At 36.1% G+C, this 22,177-nt stretch overlaps 1 protein-coding gene across 2 annotated transcripts in view; it reads left to right on the top strand.

The window, feature by feature from the left end:
* The window catches only part of LOC107746469 (atrial natriuretic peptide receptor 2), a 56,787-nt gene that overhangs the window by 15,554 nt on the left and 19,056 nt on the right, over positions 1-22,177 (top strand). Inside the window, exons 1-13 of one of the 2 annotated variants that reach the window (XM_016560690.1) lie at positions 1,189-1,301; positions 2,558-2,693; positions 3,896-3,990; positions 5,702-5,825; positions 6,541-6,626; positions 10,639-10,758; positions 12,371-12,445; positions 14,237-14,314; positions 15,831-15,935; positions 16,330-16,401; positions 17,334-17,493; positions 17,613-17,768; positions 17,849-18,017. In XM_016560690.1, coding sequence (XP_016416176.1) covers positions 1,266-1,301; positions 2,558-2,693; positions 3,896-3,990; positions 5,702-5,825; positions 6,541-6,626; positions 10,639-10,758; positions 12,371-12,445; positions 14,237-14,314; positions 15,831-15,935; positions 16,330-16,401; positions 17,334-17,493; positions 17,613-17,768; positions 17,849-18,017 — 1,412 coding nt within the window. In that variant the 5' untranslated portion in view covers positions 1,189-1,265. Of the gene's footprint in view, positions 1-1,188; positions 1,302-2,557; positions 2,694-3,895; positions 3,991-5,701; positions 5,826-6,540; positions 6,627-10,638; positions 10,759-12,370; positions 12,446-14,236; positions 14,315-15,830; positions 15,936-16,329; positions 16,402-17,333; positions 17,494-17,612; positions 17,769-17,848; positions 18,018-22,177 lie in introns of those variants that run through there. The other variant, XM_016560691.1, reaches the window with a different exon arrangement.

The raw sequence follows: 22,177 nt of genomic DNA, 5'->3' as shown, positions 1-22,177 counted from the left end.
TACTTATTATGTAAAGAAGGCTTTGTACTTCTCTCATGTCCGAATATCTAACAGCATCCTTCACATATGCAAAAAAAGTGTTTGGAAAAACACCACGGCATGCTCACGCTGACCGGCAAAACCTACATATTGTACAACAGACAAGTTAAATTGAGTCACCAAATACCTTTTGTAGGTTTAGTTGTCTCATTTAGTTTGCTGATGATGAGGCTGTGATGTCAAGTTGCAATGCTAGAACTGATATGTTGTGTGCGTGCGGGAGGCGCCAGCGCGAACACTTTGGATTCCTTATATCAGCGGAAAAATGTGATATCCATCAGATAAGAGCAAGACATCATTCAAAACGGTCTATTTTTATTTGTGTACCTTCAAAATGACAGAGAAACGTTGTGCTTTTGTAAAATAAAGAAAACAAACAAAATGCGCTTGCCGTCTTGGTCTATGTGAACCACTTCCTAAAAATGAAAAAAACCCTCTGCGATACAGTCTACTTGTCAAACAGACATGAGAAATATATTTAGCTATATAAACCTTGAAGTGCCCACTTTTAAGTGTTTACACTTATTTGACATTAATGCATTATATGTCACTTTGGAATATAAATCATAGCATGTTTCAGAAGATAAAAAACACAAGTTGCAGTCCGGAAAATACGGTATAGCAAATTATTTTGCGGACCCCCTGGCTTTGCGTCACGGACCCCAGTTTGAAAACCCCTGGTCTATATGACTATGTTCTATACTGTAAGTGCTCTACAGACATGCAATATCTTAGTGTGAAAAACAGACTACAGTTTAACTTGTGTGATAATTTTTAGAATCAGTTGATTAAGTTCACAAAACCAGTCTGAATGATTTGTTCACTCATTGAGTCAATGATTCAGTTTAACCACTTTCTAGAAGTGAGTGTTATCAGTGAATGATGACTTAAATTTTAGTCTGTTCTTCACACTAAGCTTAAATTATGCACAAGTCAAGAATAATGTACAGGACAAGACAATGTCAACATGAAAGTGAGTAAATGATGACAGAATTTAAATTTTTGGTGAGTTTTTGTGAGTTAAAAAAAAACAGTTGTCAAAATTCTCAGCGACTTCTTGTGTCAAGAAATTAATATTTGCCTAGGGGTAATCATGTTGTGTTCTTTTCATGACTCTTAGCTATCTGTTTTTTTCTCCATCTCTCTAGTCTGTGTTCATTGTAACGTACCGGGAGCCAGACAGCCCTGAGTATACCGCTTTTCGCAAAGAACTCCACAAGAGAGCAATGCAGGATTTTAATGTAAAATTGGAACCCTCAATGGTGAGTTGCTCATAAACAAGATCAGGTTTTGGCATATATGCACAGCCATCTGTCACATCAGATTTAATCAAAACATTTGTACAGACTAGCGTAGTTCTCTTTTGGCCTTCTATCACTGCCTTGAAAATATTGAGCATTCTGTTCAGCTCTATAGGCTTTTGGTAGCTAAACTGTGTTTCCTTTTACCGCAAGATCAGATATGACACTAAAAAGCACTTGAATCATAAGTTTGGCTTCCTCATGTCAGTCCCATTTTCCTGAATCAGCTGTACCCTTTGACAAAAGTCGGAAACAACTCCCTGAAACCCTAGCTCCACATGTAGCTGCCAAATGAAAACATTCAGGAAATGAATCATTAAAGCCTCTGAGTACATACTAAAATGTACTGCAATTTATGAGAAAGTTAAAAAAATCGAATTTCTGCTAGCAATAATTATACCAATTATATACCAATCCAGTCTATCGTGAATTGTTTCGATGTCTGCAGTTTCTCTAAAATATATTTGGACACATAAGCTCTTAAACACACTTAAAACATCTAAATGTCATTGCATTAGAAACAAAATATTAAAGCAACTGGCATCTGCAAACAAATTCTAGAGCTAACTAGCTTAATTTTACTGAGCTATTTTTGCAATGACTTTTAACCAGCCTCTCCCAAGGTGATTTTAGCAGATGTATGAAGTTAGATCTCTTCAAGATAACACAGTCACAGAGGAATTTTGAATCTGTTGCTTTATAACTTGAAACTTCATTAACTTCATTGGAATTTAATTTACTTTATATTTGTTGTCTAATGCAATGGCATTACAATTTTCAAATGTGGCTTATACTGTTTGGGGTCACGGTATGTCGGAGTGAACAGTTGTGATAACGTGACAGTATTTTAATTATAAAAAATGAATAGATATTTTTTAGCATTTATTTGAAATTACGGTTATGTTTTTACTTGGAAAAGGTAAATTATTCAGCTTACCATGGATGTCTCAATAGCTGGGCAAGCTGTATGCTTTGGACAAGTCATATTTCTATGGTTTAAATGCTTTCTTATAATTTGATAAATTAGGTCTGCCAGATGAATAATTAATTCAGTTACATTTTTCATCAATGGACAGCCCTGTTAGTTTTACCTCACCCTATTTCTCCTTCACTGGCATATCTTACCCTATACGCTCCCCATGTCTGTACAGGATGACATGTAGTTTTAGATTTCTTGATGTTTCCCTGTAATAAATCTCTGTTTTCCTATTCCTCAGATGGATTTTATTGCCGGCTGTTTCCATGATGGTTTTGTGCTATATGCAAAAGCCCTCAGTGAAGCGTTAGCAGACGGCGTGTCTCAGAATGATGGAATCAACATAACTGTGAGAATGCAAAACCGCAGGATCTGGGGTGTGTTGAGTGTTCTCGATTTACCAATTCAAAGATACATGTTTGACAAAAGCATTTAGAATATGAACCTATGATGCTTTGACATTTGTATCAATAAGATGATCGCGGATTATAACATTTAAGCCCTTCACAGTTTGAGGATGTGATGACAAGTAACGTTTTTAACAGCAGTGTCAAGCTGGAGTGTTTTGGCAACTCCGCTCAGATTCTTTTTTTAAAGTGAGCAGAGGACTTGTAAGAGCTCTTCTGAGGTTGATTTCGGTAAACTCGCAGCCTCTCTTGCAGGGAGTGTAGAGGTCAGAGTCCTTGATTTAAAGCATGTCCCAACTAGCTTGTGGATGGAAAATCTGTTTCTAATACACAACCCATCTGCTGAGCCCTCTCCCTGGAGGAAACTACACACACTGTGCCAAACACAAACAGGAATAGGCAGAATAGTGAATGCACTGCAAAACAGTATTTTTCTTAATCAGTATTTTTTTCAGTCTTTTCAGTAAAATATTTAAACATACTGAAAACATATCTCATGATTTTGTTTCTCAACTAAATTGATCTTGATTTCAGTACATTTAAACATTTCTCTTCACAGACACAATATGTTGTTTTTTTCCCTACGTGTACGGGTCTCCGTATTTTTCAGTTTTCAAAAAGAATAAAACATAATTCAAGATATATTTAAGAGAGATTCTCTTAATAATTAACAGGTCTTAAAATTTTTTTTTTTTTTTTTTTTACAATTCGGGTTCTTAACCTTTTTTTTTAAATACTGATAAAAGACAAATCATAATTGATATTTTCTGAAGTGCATTGTAACAGATATTAAACTTTCACACATCTCTTTTAGAAATTTAAACAAGAGATTCCAGTGTCCACAAAATCTAATCAAATTCTTCCAGCAACAAAAGATCTGAGCCATGCTACCCACATTAATTTTATCTCTATACTCTTATTGTATTGTATGAACAATTGTCTCTTTTTAATTTTTATTTATAAAAATATGAAAAACAGATCATACATAAAACAAATGAGAACTCTAGTAAATGTCCTATGAAAGTGCTTCCTCCCAGCAATATTTTTGTCTTAGACATTTTTGTTGGCCACAAAAATGAAACAATATGTGACCTTTTTACTTTATAACTTTGAAAGCAACACTCGAAAAGAAATGTTTATTTGATCCCTGGGTTTGTGTTTGTTTATCACAGGGGTGACTGGCCTTGTTAGCACAGATCGGAACAATGCCAGATACACAGACTTTAGCCTTTGGGGAATGACTAACCTGAAAACTGGACAATACGCAGTAAGTACAATGTCCCAAATTCAGTCGACTCATGAATACAGAACAAATTGATGCTTATTTAAAGATAAATAATGACAAACTACTGTTTTGGGAAATACATTTAATGCTGTTTATATAATAAATTGGCTGTTAGGCATCAACACATTTTCTAGTGTACAAAATTTTGTAAACATTTTTTTTTTCTTAAAAAAACCCCCCGGCAAAATACTGTAGTTTACCTTTGGAATCAAAAGGTCTCTGCTGCTGACAAATAAAATTTTCAGAAACCCTGAGTATGAGCGTTAGTACTTGTGATGTCTGCTTTTGCAACATCAGAAGTAACATTATGAATGATTTAGCTTTCCTGTGAAATGTTTCTGTAATGAAAATCTTTTTGAGATACGTGGTGACAATAAATAACAGTGGTTAAAGATTTGAGCATATGTACAACAACAGTCTAATTTAACCCAATTGCCACATTTTCCATAATTACTGGAGATGTGGCTGTGGTTGGATGTCTCGGCATACCAAATAATGTGTTGCTTAAAAATGAAATTCTTTATATGCCATTCTGTCCTAATCAAAAGCATGTGTTCATATGATTGTACGTGTTTTGTTCATTTTCCAGTTTGACTTGTTCATTCATAAATGTACCGGGAGGCTCGTTTAAGATAGAGAGGTCTGTTGCAACAAAAATATGAAAATTCTATACTTATCCGTGCATTGTTGCTATAGTTACCCCTTATGTTACCAGTATGTCCAGTGTTGTATATACGCACTCTGAATCATGTGCAGAAAAACATCATCTACCATAATCATGTAGATTAAATATTTTCCACCACAAACCATAAACTAAAAAAAAAGTCTGATTGGCAGGTTTTGGTATCTTTCTTTTATATATGTGCTGTAATACAATATGTTGTTTTCTTAACTGAAATTGGTAACACTTTATTTTAAGGTTTACTTGTTGCAGTGTGATTATTTTACATATAAGTACTGAGTAATATTAAACTGTATATTATCTAAAGGGTAAGGATTAGGGTTTGCTTTAACTTAGTTGTGTGTAATTACACATAATTTACTGTTATTACTATAGTAAGTATATGTAACATGTAACAAGGACATGGAAAATTAAGTGTTACGTCTGTTTCACACCGCAGGCTTGAGCTTTGCGTCAAGGCTTGAGCTTTGCATAACTACATCGTCTCTGAATCTGCAGACTAGTGAGAGTATTCACACTGGAAGCATTTGAACAGTGTCACAGCAGCGGCTCCAAAGCTACATGTTTCTTTACAAAGACAGCTATAAATTTGTTTTTAGAAGCTGGTCAGTTATAAACTTGTAAGTTTTAAAGTCTTGAAAGTTTGTTAACATTGGGATTTGCATGGAAAAGGTTAACAACAAAAACAGCTCTGATCATGTCGTTTCAGTCATACTTAGATGTTTTTTTTAATATTGGTTTATAATACTTTCTGAATAATTAAAAACAAGTTTAAAAAAACTTCTAATCTTCTATGCAGTATATATTTTTTGATTCTTCATTTTCTTTTCTGATATACTCCAATTCTTGTTAAAACACACTAGACATGCTTATTGTGTGCATTTTTAGCACTTTTTGTGTGAAATCATATTTATTTTATCAAAAGTGTGAAACCGGCCTTACCCTAAAATGTTTTTCCACTTACAGTAAATTATACTGTAAATATACTTATGAGTATTCTTTGTTACACAGATTGTCGGTCACTACAATGGGACCATTAAAGAAATCTTGTGGTCCCCAACAGAGAGAATTCAGTGGCCAAAGGGTTGCCCACCCCTGGACTACCCACCATGTGGATTCTCACCATGCAAAGAAGGTGGGGACCTTTTTCATGTAAACTCACACATCTGACACTTTACTCAATTTTATGGGTTCAACTGAATTAAAATTGTTTTCAGTTTGGTTTCATTTTTGATTGACTCAACCTGTCACCTGTGGACTTTCTACATGATGTAGTTTTCAGCATTCAGCCGGAGAGCAAGCACTATACATGTATTTTCTACATTAATCAGAGTCACTGTAGATTACATCACAAAACTGTATAGCTATTTTTTTTTTATTGGAAAAAAGATGTTTGGGTACCTTTTCTATTCATAGTATCAGCAGTGATTCATCAAATGGTGGAGAAGAGTGGTATAAGTTGGCATATATCCAGATGCACAATGTCGATGAGCTCACTTTCAGCATTTTAAAGAGCCGACTCAAGTGCCTGGATCGCAGACTTCGCACAATGCTTTGCAGTCCTACTAAAGTAAAACCTGACGGGTCTGTTGCATCCTCCACAAGCTGGCACTTGGATCAGCCCCTTAAAATCAGGAACTGCACAGTGCAAGCTGCATTTTACAGATTTTGTGGGCATGTTTTCACCGTTAAGTGATTTGCATAATTTCTTAAGTGAATCAAGCATAAAATAAATCAAAATAAATGCTATCAGCGGGCCTGATTTATTCTTTGTGAATTCGTCTTTAGTGTACCCAACAAGTCAGTTACTGAATTAAAAGTTTTATACAATTGTTATTTGAATTCCGCAGATCATCTTCCTGTCCTTGGAATAGTGGCAGTTGGGTCTGGACTGGCCCTCATCATTTTTGGAATCTCTAGTTTTCTCATCTACAGGTGTGTTCTTTTTTACTACAAGTTTTACTGCAATTATTTTAGTTTTCATATTAATGACAATATGTTGAACACCGAGGTGTTATTTAAGGGTTCACAGGAAGAAGACTTGCTCAAACCTGCAGCAGTTTCTTTTTTTCAGAGGATTTACGGGAAAGGCTTCTATAGGTGCCAGAGTGGAATTTACATGATTGTTGCCAGAGTAACCGCTCAGCAGTTGTTTAAGTGAAAACATTTTCTGAGGCAAATGCAGATAGTCTAAATATTTCAGTGCTTGTTTCACTTGGACAGACAATATTTTCAATAAATACTAGGCTGTCCTATTGACCTCATTGCCTCAATTATGACTAGACCCAGATGGAATCTGTGGATGGTGCATTTTCTGAACTGGTTTTGGGAGAAAATCTGTGGAATGGGTTTTAAATATGTGTTAAATGCTGCTGAGAGGTCTGGCTTTTCATTACCTGAAATCATAATGAAATTTCTGTAGGCATTTTATAGCGAGAAAGGATTTGTAATATGTTATAAATGATGGGCACTCAATTTCTGCAGTAAGCTACAGATATTTCTGGAGTTTTTTTGGATTATAACTGATACAAGATTATGAAACAAATTACATACAAATTCACTTTTAAAATGACTGATTTTAGATAGTTAGTTTAGTTTAGTTTTAGTTAAATATCTGCAGTTATCAGTTAACAACAGATGTTATATTGAAGTTTCCCTATATAATAATAATAATAATAATAATAAATCATAGAAGAAAGGTTTTTCAAAAAATAAAAATAAAAAAGAAGCAAACAACCACCAACAGCAACAACAAAAAAATAAAGTTGGTGAATATTTTTTAATGAATAATTTAACTGTTAAAAGGCTTTATATACTTTGACTTGTTTAAGATCTATGGTATTTAGTCTTAAGGGTGGAATAATATACAGACAGACACAAATAAATAGAAAACTCTGTTTATAGTCTACTTTCATATTATGGATATTATTAGCTCTTATAACAATTTTCTAATGAAGCTTCCCATCTGTAAGTCACTATGGATTCAAGCGTCTTCTAAGTGAATAGGGGGTGGTTTGCTTTTGTAATTGTGTAACTGCATGCATCACATAGTATGTCAGTTTTACTTATGTAGTGCACAAATGTATAGCCTAAAAACATCCACAACTCTACTTGAATTTAAATCAGTGCAAACATGGTGTTTCAAGCAGAATGTTAATTTTTATTTAAGTCACGCTCTTCAGGTGTGCATACTCCACTGACACCTACATGTGTCAAAACGAGGGCTGCTCTCGACTAAAAATTTTTCTGGTCAACTAGTAGTCATTCATTTTAAGCGATTAGTCAATTAATCACACGTTTATATTAATAAACCATATAGTTCGTAACAATGAGCCTTTAATTGCCTATAGCCTGTCAGTGCTCAAGCGCATGCATAAAGCTTGTAATGGTGCTGCTACTTAACATGCTTCAGATGATAAGCCACATTTGAGGTCGATGATCGAAATGAACATTTGGATGTTCTGACTGATGTACTGTAATTACCACATAGACCAGCTGTTAATGATCTGTCCGTCACGGACTAGTGACCACCACTTCCTGTGGATTTTTTTCTGCGATTTAGTAAATAATGAAATTTTGATTGACTAAGCCTCTTCTGGTCGACTAACGGTTAGTCAAAACGGCCCTAGTCAAAACTGATATCAGGAAAACCAAAATCTTTTGTGAAGTCTTGTGCGTGTAGATATATACTTTTCAATTTTTTTTTTCAATTTACTTAAATTCCTTAAGGTCGGTTAAAACAGTCTACAATTTTAGCACATTCCCTTTTTTTTCTAAAACCAGAGGATACTACTGAATAGTCTGGAACGACATCTTGTGGAAAAGGGAATTGTAGAAGCTGACTCATGGGTTATATAAATGGGCTCATGTCCAGTATAGTCAACACTATGAGACAAATATTGATGTTAGCTCCTCACGGCTACTAGAATAAATATAGCAGTTGCAGCAGAGGTAGACTTATTCTTGGACTTGTCATTCTCTGAACTTGGTTTAAAAATGTCTCTAAAATGGAAATTATGTTTAAGGACACCCACTCACACATGCAGTACACACTCACACACATAGCATGTATCAAGTAAGAATATAAGCTGATTGACATCATTCTGCTATGATTAAGCTTTGTAACAAGAGCAATGGAATTGCTATGCTGCTTGCTCTTGAATTGTCTGCTTGATTTTTTGAAAGTAAACATCATAGATGTTAACCTTACATTAATACATTTGGGAGATTATTTTATCAGAAGTAATATACATTGAATGCATTTTTTGGAAATCAAATTCATGGCACTCCTACCATGTTCTACCAAGATTGTATTGTCAATTCTTAATGAAACATTGGTTAACTTTGGTGCTACAGTAGTAACTGTTGGCAAGGGTATGGATATAACTAAGAATGTAACATTTAGCAGGAAAGGCGCCATGCTGGTGCAAATAAGAAGAACCATTGATGGTTTTTTACATGGAAATCATGACCAAATAGGACTTGCGTGGAGTCCTGTAATTAATATGACATATTGCCTTGGCCTGAAAACATCTACAATTAATCTACAATTAATTATTTTAGGTAAATATTAACCACAGGGTGTTTCAGTCTATTTATTATTTATTTGTCAAAACCTTTATATCTCACAGTGTCAATATAAATCTTGTGGTTGAACGTGACTGAGAGCCTTAAAAGCAAAATGTTAAAGGCATGCTGCTTTTTTCCAAACAATGAAAGTGGATGGGAGCCCCGGGTGGATCGAGCTTCAAACATGACACCACAAATTAAATGAATGAATATGAATTGTGGGATATATTTCTGTTTAGTCTTTTGAAGTAATACAATAAAATAATTTTTAAAAATATTTTGTGTAAGGAACAGAGCAAAATTAAGTCATGTGTGTCACGGGGTTGTGGTTGTAGTAATTGCACACGGTGAAGGAGTAGAAGAAAAGGAGTTTTTAATAAGCATTAACACACGTAAACCATTGGAAAATAACATTAATCCAGGACCAAGGAAATGACAGAAACTGAGGGCTTATAAAGACAGGAAACCTAAGGAGCAAACGAGACGATTAACACAACACAGGTGATCTAAATGAACGAAGATTAACTAATTACGAGAACAGGAAACAGGAATTAGACCAAATTGGGGCAAACAGAAACTAAACGGAAACACACACGTGACAATACGTATATAGCCTATATATGAAATGCCGTACATGTTAAAGAGATTTGAAATCAGTGTCAAAGAAGAAATAATCAATGACCTCGATTGTATGATTGTTTGCTTGAGTTATTAGTGTTTGTATTAGTGATACTGATTATATGAAATTATATGATTTCAGTTAGAATGTAGCACACTAGTGAGATGGACTATTTTTGTAAAAAAAAAAAAAGCAGTGTGCACATTCTGAAAGAGTCATGCAGATTAAAAAAAATGCCACAGATACACTTGCAGTGAGCGATGTTGATAGAAAAACAGTTTAAATGTGAAAATGTAATATTCATAAGAGCCACACACACTCTTACCACATCAAATATGAAGCAACACCAGCAAGCTTTCAAAATAGAAACATGCTGTTTGCATCCACTTTCCTATACATTATTATATGGTTTATTCGGGATATTTCTACTGCTGTGCTGTAAAACCAATTTCTGGCCATTCAATCCAAACAGTTTCCAATCTACGATGTTTCCTTCAGTCGACGCTTCAAAGAATTTCAGCATTCTAGAACAAGGATTTTCCCTTTGACAAACAGCTGAGCATACATTTTTGAACCTGGCTCTTTAATATAAAGATCCTGCAGAGGTTTTTTCCATCTCTGCCTCCAAAATCTGGTCCACAAAAACAAATAAAGGTGCTTGTTTTGGGGCTTACCAGGGTGGCTCTTAAATCAGTAAAACCCTGTTGAAATGCAGACGCTGCAGTATTACACTCTGCCATCTGGAAGTGTTTTACACCTTTTACTAAAGTTGGAGAAAGAGTTAGCTGGGATGCTTTGGAGGATACGGTGGGAGGAACTGCAGTTTGAAAGTCCCAACAAATATCACAAACGTGCGGGCAGCCGTCTCACTCTTTCCCAGGTACAAGTGCTCTCGGGTATTCTCATATTTTGGATAAAGCTGCATAAAACTGATCTGTTTTCCGGCTGGCCACCTCTAAACAGATTTTAAAAGAGCAAGGATCAAATCTATATTTAAAAGACAAAATGTCTTTGAGTTTCTGTTTTTGTATAAACAACGTCGAATAAAAGAGGTTTCCTCCTGTTTCAGCCCATGTCCATATGGTTTTAATTTATCTCATAAAAATGCCTTTTTGTACTTGGCTGTAATTCCTGGCACTGTTTTGCCATGTCCATTTAAAACGGCATTCCTTGGGAATTACAATGATGCCTTAGTCAGTTAGCTGGTCACAAAAGGTAGCCTGATTTAGTTAATCTGAATTCTCTTCCTCTTTAAAATAGAGAATAAACAAATTCATGACAAGCTCACAGGTTTGCTCCTATTTACCTAATCGAGTCTGTTCAAATGCCAAAACAGTTCAAAATGGGTTTAATACCCTGTAATATTTCAATGAATTTATATGAGATAAATAGAATAAACTAGACTAGACACAGATCAGAAATCAAAATCTTTATAGTTTACACATTTTTGACACATTACACATTCTTCAGTTTTATAGTAGCAGACTCGTATTAAATACTTGTTCAAATAAGCTCCAATTTGACTGCCTGGTCTCCTACACAAAGCACATCATGTATCATGATCTGCTGTGGATTATTAGCAGACTTACTGTTTTCCTAGTAAACACACACACATGCACACACAAACACATATACAGTGGTTTTTATTAGGTTCTTTTGGCCTCATACTTGGAACATGCGTTTTGAAGGCCAATGCATTTTCCAGACCACCGTATACAGTATTACACATTTCGGAATACCTTTCCAAATTTGTTCCACATCATTGGACTGAATGTATGATTCATTCTACTCCCCTGATGTTATTTAAATGAAGCTTTTAATGCTTTTCTTCTCCTCGTACAAAAATATCTAATTCTCAGATGTTCAATGTTTTTCTTTTTTTATTCTGTATATTAATGAGTGCCACTTTAACTCAATCAAGCTAATGTCCGTTTTCAGAGTCTTTGGAAAAAACTTTTGGTGTGAAGCATTAAAATGCACCTTCAGATATATTTCTTGTATATTTTAGTCAACTAAAACTATAGTAGAGTCCAAAAGTACCAGGATTTTTCCCCATTAAACCTAGAAGTAAAATTTTAATTAAGTTTTGTAAAATGATGGAATATTATTATTAAAATGGTTAAATGTAACTGTTTGTAGATTAACCAGATTTGTGACAAACTGTGACACTGACCATGTGAGCTGTATATAAAAGGAGGTAATTGTTCATTTTAATAATTAAAGGGGTCATATGATGCGAACAACATAATGTTCTTTTTAGCAATGTCATATGACCCCTTTAAATTTGAACAAAATTTAACTTTTCACTCCAAATCCTATGCTGATAATATAATTTGCATCAAACAATATTGTATCAAATCTAAATAACAGAAACAGTTGTCTCAGACTTTTGGAGCCCACCGTATACATGTTTTCTTTTCTGATGTGCATAATGAAATTACTTTGTCTTAAATGCATGTTAGTATTGCATTCTCTCTGTATTTCCTTTTCAGAGAGGTTCCAGCTATGGGTCCTTGATAACTGCGCATGGAAAATATCAGCTATTTGCAAAAACAGGCTATTTTAAGGTGCGCCTGAGTTCTTCTGACATCCTCCCTCTGCTGCACACCCACACACATGTGTATTCACTGGAGAAATGGAGAGTGGGTGCACTACCAACTCAATATGTTGCTTTAAGATCACACTTTAATGCAGCTTTGCAGCTTCTAAAGTCGATCCTCATTGCTATGTGTGCTATGCTGCAATAATTGGATCACAAATGTTAAAATGGCAGTAACATAAGATGGAGGAAAAAGACTTTGCAGTGTACAGGTGTATTAGAGAATTTTTGTAATTAAGCTTCATGACACTTTCATTGTTCTAATAATATAATATATATAGTAATATAGTATAAGTAATGGATAATGTACATCCAGCAGGTTGTTATCGCTGAATACACCCTGACTCCGAAGCGGTTTATTCTGTGATAGCAACCGGCTGAATGTACATTTTCCCTCTTATAACGTGACTACAGAAGTAAACAATTAGACACGAAATTTGATTTGCGTTGAAATATTTTAATAGCTCTTTAAATGCAAGGCTTTCGCAAAGAAAAACAATTCCTAACAAAGCTTTGAGACTAGACAAAAGTTCAGATAAGACAGACATTTAAGGCATAATGCACAGCTGTATCACTAATTACACAGCTTTTCTCCACATAATTAATGACGAGGACATAAAATGTGGACATTATGTTAGCTGAGGCGCAAGATGATAGCAGTTGCGTTTGAATGAAACGAGAGACAGCATGGTGGTGTAATATGACAGATGTGAAAGAAGTGCCAGCCTCAGATGCCCAGATGAGCGGTGTATTATTTGGCATTGCTAATGATGACGGTTGTTTTGGGGGAATAACACACAGAATATTGCAACTGACAATCAATATCTCTTGTCCCCATAATTATTTATGTGGTGAAAAGCTGTGTAATAAGTGGCAAGACCGTACCTTATTGTACCTGTTATTATGTTAATATTGTGTCAGTTATACAGTGTAGTGTCATTATCGAAGAATATAGACTGCAGACTGCCATTACTGACCAATCACAGTTGAATACTCCAGAGAGCAATGTAATATGGCAGCATATTTTTGTTACATGCTTGTTTGGAGTGTGTCATGCCTAAAACTGTTGTCTAGGTAGGCAGCCCACTAGGTTTTGGAACGTAGCCCATGTTTGAAAGCAAAATGAAATATATTTGGTTGGTCACCAACCAAGAACTATTAGAGCACTTCTCTGAAAAGCTTTAATTATGAGGAAATGTGAAAAATGTATGTACTTTGTATAAACAAAGAAGTCACTGTCACCTCTTTGTCCCACAGTGTAAGCTAAAAAGGACACTGAGGCATCAAATGTCCACTGAGCCAGCTGAATATTTTTGCTGTCACTGTGGCCATTGACAAGGACAAAGCAAATGATCAAATTCATTATTTTGCATGCCATTATTTTAGTATCAGTATATACGGTTAAAGAGATTATTTTACTTTGTTCACATACACAGTGGATTTTTTTTATTGCTTCAAGGTTATTTTATAGCTCAGGAGCCTTAATGGAGTTCTCAGTTTCATTGGCATTTAATTCAAGTAACTTTGCCTCAGATGTTCTCCCTAAAATGCAAAAATAAATCAATTACATAATTACTCAAATGTCTTAAAACTTCATTTTGTCTCATGAGCTATGAAAGAGCACCTCTGAGCAATAATGTTTTTGAGATCCAGCTATAAGACAACAAGAAGATAACAATTATATCAATTTTCCATCATGGCAGTTTACTATTACCTTTCAGATGTGATTATCTTTAATACTTGTTTCCTTTCACAACAGGGCAACCTCGTGGCTATCAAACATGTGAACAAGAAGAGGATTGAGCTCACCAGACAAGTGCTGTTTGAACTAAAGCATGTAAGAGAACACATTAAATCACAAGAGAGGTTCTGTATGTCTTTTGTTAAATTCCTGTTTGTATAAATATGTGTCTGTATTTTGGAAAAGAAGACAAGGTATGCATGTCATGTATGTGTTTAGACCATCGTTTATGACCCCACTTGACAGCCTTGCTGCTCAAGCTGGTTAAAACACATACCCACCCTCCCCCTTTTCTACACACATAAATACACACACATGCAGGAGGGGGCTGGGAAGCCAATATGAGGCCATAGAAAGGGTTAGGCAATTTTTGGATTTCTACAAGGTGTTTTGGAAAGGATATACTAACTTCAGACATAGAACATTGTCAGGAAATGGATGTTAAAGAAATAAAGTAAAAGACAATTTTTTAAAAATCTGAATGATATATAGTAACTAGGTATTGGTCACAGTCATCAACTAGCCCAACAGCCACTATTATTGTGATATTTATTTTTATCTAAACCCACCACCCACACATTTTTATGGCTTTGGCAGCTAGTTTGTATGCTTTTTAATATTATTTTTTTAATTCATCCTCTTAAAGCATCACCGCTACACTCATATACATTCACACAGATAATTTCTGATAAACCACATAGTCCACCACAAACCATCACGGACCAAATCATGGTTGAAATTGGCTACAGTTCTTTTGTCACACTGGGTATGGAAGGTCAATACAAAGTTGAGTACGTTGCATTGTGGGATACAGTACTACTTTGTTCTCAGTACTCAGAAATAGTCCTCTGTTGTATACTTTTTGGACATTTAGGGTATTCTGTGTATACATACAGAAAATTCACACGCTATGCACAGTTTGTGCAAAGCATAAATAGTAGGAATGATATTGTATATCTGAGACCACCGTGATGAGTCTGAGCCTAAAAAAAAACAAAAACATGCAGTGAGTCCATGCTTCCCATAACAGGCTTATTTGAAGCCTAAGTTTATTATGATGGCCTTATTCCGAGGGAAAGCTGATAACACCGGCTGACTTGTGGCCAGTTCTAACCTGCTCAGCTTTGATGGGAAATGTGAGGGGCTGCATGACTTGTGCATGTGTGGTAAAACAGGAGGCATCCCTGAAGTGTCATCGCTGCAGACCATGGCCCTGGCGGTCTACTTAGCTGTCGGGACAAAGTGAAATAAATGGCCAGACAAAGACAAATAGGGGGTTGGGGGTAAGATAGGGCAGTGGAAACTTCCTTCTTCGTTCTCACTGACATTTGCCCTCAGTGTTATGGAGGTCAAAGGTTATGCTAAGAAAAGTTTACATGAACCCATACAGATTTTGACACTCATTGTAGCTCCATGATGTAAATGTTTTACCATGCTGTTATAGACATGGTCTGAAGAAAAAAAAAACTGTTGAGGAAACTTGAGAAAAACATTTATTTTATTTTATTTTAATTTATTGTTAGCCATGGTCTTTGACATTTTCAGAATAAGTAAAAATCTATCAAGCATCATACAGATTATAATTCAAAACTAATTTTGTTGTTACTAATAGATGAGAGATGTGCAGTTCAACCATTTGACGAGGTTTATTGGCGCTTGTATCGATCCACCAAACATCTGCATTGTGACAGAGTATTGCCCCAGGGGAAGTCTACAGGTAAATACCCTCAAGTTCATGCTTAAAATAACTTTTTTTGTTAACCAACAACATTATTGTTAATTATTTATTAGCATTACTCTGTGATCGCAGGCAGTGTGAATTGTTTATTAAAAGGATGACATTTACATTGCTAATATTACAGTGCATTTTGTTTTGTCCACTTCTGGGAAGTAGGCAACTGTACATTTGTCTCTATTACAATGTTATTGCAATTACTTCATTTCCATATTAATGACCTTGTTTGTTATGATCTATCATATGTCTATGATATATCATCTAAATCATCAATCAAAGTTTTATATATTTTTATATTTTTCATTTGCTTGTACGAAAATGAAGTCTGTATATTCAGATGTTTTGCAGTGTTGAATTTCAGTTTGTTCTTTTACAGGACATCCTTGAAAATGAGAGCATCAACCTGGACTGGATGTTTCGATACTCACTGATTAATGACATTGTGAAGGTTTGTGAGACCACTAATAACCTTTATAAATGTGCATACAGAATATACATCAGCCCTATTCATTCACAGATATTTTTAATATATTGTTTAGTTTAGTCAAATGAGTTCTGGTACTAAAAACATTATAAATTAAAAACAACACTTTTGTAATCCAGTAAATATGGTGTGCCTTTTAAAATGTCTAATGTATTGTTTAAAAAGCCAGATGGGAAACAGAATCATAAAGCAGTGTTGGTTTGATTATTTGCTTTTCTGAGAGGAGCCCCATTAGTAAAAGAAAATGGCCTGGCATCAAAGATAACATGACATTGTTTTGGAAAAGATATATGAAAATAATTTCTCTCTAAATTCTCCCTCCATTAAAGTAAATCAATCCTCTGTTCAGTGTCAAAGGTACTTGAGAGCCCAGGCACATAAAAGCATTTGGGTTTTGCTGGAAAATTGGCCTGAAACTACGACAAAGTAAACTGTCGCTTAAATGCACAAAACATATTTTGGCTTTTAAGATGGAAAAATGCTTTAAAAGCATTGTTTGATTTAAAAATAGCACTTGTCTGAATTTAGTAGGCCAAGGCCATCTGAATTTATGGCTGACAGACATACTTGCCTTAAGTTGTTGATCCTGAGTATTAAATATATATCATATATTTATTATTTATATATGCATTAAATTAAATACAGTTGCTGTTTAATGTGAAAGACAATAAACTTTAATCTTTATTTTTCTATTATGTCTTCCAAAGGTAATCATGAAATATGTTATCTGGCTTCTGTCAACCCAGTAATTTTCTTAAAGCTTTAAGTGTACAAGGAAGTATTATTAAGAAATATAATATGGAATACACGTTTAACTTTAAATGTGTATTCTGTTCTATTTGTCCCATAAACTGTGGGTAAAGACATAATGTTCTGTTTAATGCCTGTGCTCCCAGGGAATGAATTATCTGCATAACAGTTACATTGGCTCCCATGGCAATCTGAAATCATCTAATTGTGTGGTGGATAGCCGCTTCGTTTTGAAAATCGCAGATTATGGTCTGGCAAGCTTCCGTTCGTGTTGTGAAAATGAAGACTCACATGCACTGTACGCAAGTAAGAATCTATTAAATTTTCTATTTTCATACATGAAGCATCAGTTGACTTTTGCCCAGTGCTGATAAAATCACTAATGTGACCAGACTTAGTGACTGCTTACCAAACTGATTTTTCAGAAAAGCTATGGACGGCTCCAGAGTTGCTGATATATGATAGGTATCCGCCCCAAGGAACCCAGAAAGGAGATGTGTACAGTTTTGGGATCATACTACAGGAGATAGCACTAAGGAACGGCCCATTTTATGTTGAAGGCATGGATCTCAGTCCCAAAGGTAAAAGCCCCAAAGATCAAGTACATTAAAACTGATTTGTTGCACATGACTGACAAGGGTTTGGTTTGGTTTTGTTTCAGAGATAATCCAGAAGGTACGGAATGGCCAGAAGCTGTACTTCAGGCCTACCACAGATAACAGCCGGCACTGTGAGGAGCTGACCATCTTAATGGAAGGCTGTTGGGCTGAAGACCCTGCCGAAAGGCCTGACTTCAGCCACATCAAGATCTTTATTGCAAAATTTAACAAGTAAGCACTGCACACTGCCACACATCACTTACATTTGTAATATTTACATGAAGTAGAAGCAGCATTGTATCTTTGAACAGAATGCAGCATCTGTCCTAGAGCTGACAGCTCATTGATAAACAGCCTTTTATTGATGCAAGTGAAGGAGTTATGGTTAATTCCCCGAAGGGGCACTTGACAGACATTGACAAAGTTCCACTAAAATGCCTGGTATGTTTCATGTAAAAAAGGACCTTAAAGCCTAGTCTTCATTATATAAATGCATCTTGTTGACATTTTTAGACTTGTTAGTGATTGGACAAAGTTTAAATATCAGATATCTAAGTATAAACCAGGGCAGTGTTTCCCAAAAGCATGGTAAGCCATAAGTAGATCACAGAACTGATTGTACGGGCCAACTTAAATTATAGGCTGCTTTGCAAAAGCATAGTAACTTGAGGAGTACCTGAAAATCGTTGTAGATCAAGTGCTTTGGAGTAATCGTAAATAACTATAGTGCATTGCAAGGAGACAGACTTGTGCAGTCATCTGCAGGAGAACTGCTATAAATTACATCTAAACTCAATACCATTCCAATGCTGTCATGGTGGGTCAGGGAAATGTGGATGAGATGATCTAATTGAAACTAGACTTTTATTAAAGGGATAGTTCACCCAAAAATGAAAATTATATCATTAATTACTCACCCTCATTTCGTTCTAAACCCGTAAGACCTTTGTTCATCTTCAGAACACAAATTAAGATATTTTTGATGAAATCCGAGGGCTCTCTGACCCTCCATAGACAGCAAAGGTACTACCACGATCAAGGTCCAAAAAGTTAGTATCACAACGCATGCACATGCTCTGCTCTAAATGTTAACAAGATGCAGCGCATGCATGTTCCGTGTCAGCAGCATCACAAGCATGCGTTGTTTACGTGCAGGAAAATATCATGCGTCATGATACTCTCCAAAATGGCACCCTAGGGTGACGTGGAGGAGAATAATTGTTGAATAAAGTTATTTTAGTTTTCGTTGTGCACAAAATTTATTCTCGTAGCTTTATAAAGTTACAGTTGAACCACTGATGTCACATGGACCATTTTAACGATGTTCTTACGACTTTTCTGGACCTTGATTGTGGTACTACCCTTGCTGTCTATGGCGGGTCAGAGAGCTCTAGGATTTCATAAAAAATATCTTAATTTGTGTTCCGAAGATGAACGAAGGTCTTGCGGGTTTGGGACAACATGAGGGTGAGTAATTCATGATATAATTTTCATTTTTGGTTGAACTATCCCTTTAAAACAAATAAACTACTGCATAGATGGCTGTAGAATATATTGGCTACGTATGGTAACCCTCGTTCCCTGATGGAGGGAACAGAGATGTTGTGTCGAAGTTGACACTAGGGGTCGCACTTGGGACTTGACACTAGGGGTTGCACTTGTGCTTGAGGGTCATCATTCTGAACGGGAGCTTGTGAAGGGCCTGGTTCAGCACCTTCAGGGCCAAGATTGGTCTGAGCCCCCCTCCCTTCTTGGATACGATGAAGTAGGGGCTGTAAAACCCTTTCTTCCTCTCGGCCGGGGGGGCAGGCTCTATCACGTCCTTCGCCAGAATGGTTGCAACTCCTGCTCGAAGAACAGCGGCATTCTCAACTTGCACTGTGGAAAACAGAATGCCACTGAACTTTGGCAGACGTCTGCCAAACTGAATCACATAGCCGAACCAAATGGTTCTGAGAAGGCCAAGAAGGAAGGGCTGGGGAGCTTCAACTAAAAGTCTATAAAACAGAACATATACATCACCAATGCTTACACTTTATGCACTGTAGCTGTAATATGAATGGTGCGGTTTGTCACGTTTTTTCTTGATGACCGCGAAATGAACTAAAAATACGTCATACAGATAAAAGTAAAGCATTGTTTGAAACTGCAAAGGGTCTACTTTTATTTGTGTATAGTCATAATAACAACAAAACAACAGGGTGTGCTCTCTGCCGTCTCGGTCTCTGTCAACTTTTTTCACAGACACTTAAATAACCTAAATCTATGAATACTTGCCTCACAGACATGATAAATATATGTATATAAAGCTTGAAATGTCTACTTGTAAATGAATGTATGAATGCAAGTCATGTCGAAAACAAATATTCTCTGATAAAGTAATCCCTATGAAACCAACGTGAGGCAAGTTTTCCCCATCTGAGCTCATTATCTGTAATGTGATCATGCCCATGCGCACGATCTATTCTTACGATAATCATCCACGTGAGATGCGGAAAAATGTAAACGCCCATCTAGGATACTTTTCATTTTCGGAAGAAGACGCGCTGAGAGGAATAAGACAGAATTTACCTCAGAAGAAGAATGTGACGCAATGCTATGTGATGCGAAACGCGGCGCGAGCCAATGGAGAAAATCATTTCTGATGAGTAAGGCATTTTTTATTACTTGCGTTCGTTGTTATTGTGATGTAACATTACTAGTTAGACTTTTCCTAAACTATAATTCCTGACTACATGTATGAAATCAAGTGAAACATTTTGAAATGTCATTTCGTTGCATCTAAATGTTTCATGACACCAGGATGTTTTTTAATGTTCTATAAAATATAAAACAATACGATATAAAAGTAATATGAGTGTTTACACTATAACACTATGAATGTTAGAGTCTGAGAATGTTTAGACCAATGTTTACTGTGAAATACTCTGTTCACGAATATATGTAGATGTTTATAGTATGCTTAACAATAATTTTTGTTTCCCAGATATAAATTGTTTTTGTATTATATAATACATATGAAGTATGTTTGTGTTTATGACTATAAAATCGTGTTATTATTATTATTTTTTGAGTTACGAGTGGGCAACATTATTGCTAATGTAATAATATAGTTGCTCCTGATGTCATGCTAGCAGATGTTTTTTTTTTTTTTTGGTGATCAGATACCTTGAAGACTTCACTGCTTTTCTCTGAGAGTGCTGTACCAACATCAGAAGCTGTGAAGCTGTTCAACTACATTGGGCTGATATTCTACATGAATATGGTAAAATAAGCTCCATGACTGCTGATGATGGGGCTGTTTTTTTCTTGAATCCATAGAAAGAAGCAACAAATACTTTGGAAATATCAAGTATTTACTTGTTTCAACATGAACAGGATCTGTTGTCAGCAATGGCACAAAGGTGTGTGACTGTTCAAGTCTCTGTGTTTAGATCAGAGTGCTCAGTAATGTGTCTTTGACCTTCACTGTGTATATTTTGATTATACTGTGTTGTAATTAAATACAAATAATCAACCCCCCATTATTTGAATCTCCTCACATTCTTTCTTACCTGCCTCACAGTCACAATCTGTCAGGGTCTGGCGTCTGGTGTTCTCCCTCTCACCACCAGAGGTCGCCATCTCCCATCCTCCCGGACTCCTTTTCCGTTACCTTGACTCCACACACCTGTGCACGCACTCACTCACACACAGCTGTGGCCCATCCTGAGGGCTATTTATGCGCCTTCCCCACGCCACTCTGGGCGGATTATTAATTGTGGTTTCGTGGATTGACGCAGCCAGAGGTGGCCGCATTGCGTCAGATTCCTGTATCTGTTCTAAGCCTGTGTCTCAGAGTCTTAGCTCTGTTTGTTTTCTGTTTTTACTTTGTTTTCCCCAGCAGTTAAATAAAGCCTGCATTTGGACCCAAACCCATTGTTTACACGGTGTGCTTTCCTGACCCCGCCGTGACACAATCACACTGATGGCCCATTAGGGGAGGGCCCTTTGCCTCTCTGGTGTGAATCACTAAATATTCATGGCCACTGTCACCCCCTTGCATATAGACTTTCTAACACAAAACATGTCTTACAAAAGTTAAATCAATATATTGTTTTCTGTGAATGAGTGAGCAGGATGATTTTCACATAATTTTGTAGCAACTCCTCTTACTAAGAGCGGTTCATGTGCCAGGCAGTCTGAACCTTGGAGCGGACATGCTATCCAGAGGTAATGTATCTCCGGGAAAATAGACACTACATCCTCAGATGGTTCAAATGATTTGGTTTGTCTTCGGGAGGGCAGAGGTTGACCTCTTTGCCTAAGAAGACAACTCTCAGTGCCCAACTTATTTCTTGATGTAGTGAGATGACCTGGCCCACAATTGGCCCAGCATTCGTCTGTATACA

This window comes from Sinocyclocheilus rhinocerous, unplaced genomic scaffold (assembly GCF_001515625.1).
Source record: "Sinocyclocheilus rhinocerous isolate Xijiao unplaced genomic scaffold, SAMN03320098_v1.1 scaffold739, whole genome shotgun sequence".
Lineage (NCBI taxonomy): Eukaryota > Metazoa > Chordata > Actinopteri > Cypriniformes > Cyprinidae > Sinocyclocheilus > Sinocyclocheilus rhinocerous.
Note: the sequence above shows the minus strand (reverse complement) of the source record. Positions and strands in the feature narration are given on the sequence as shown.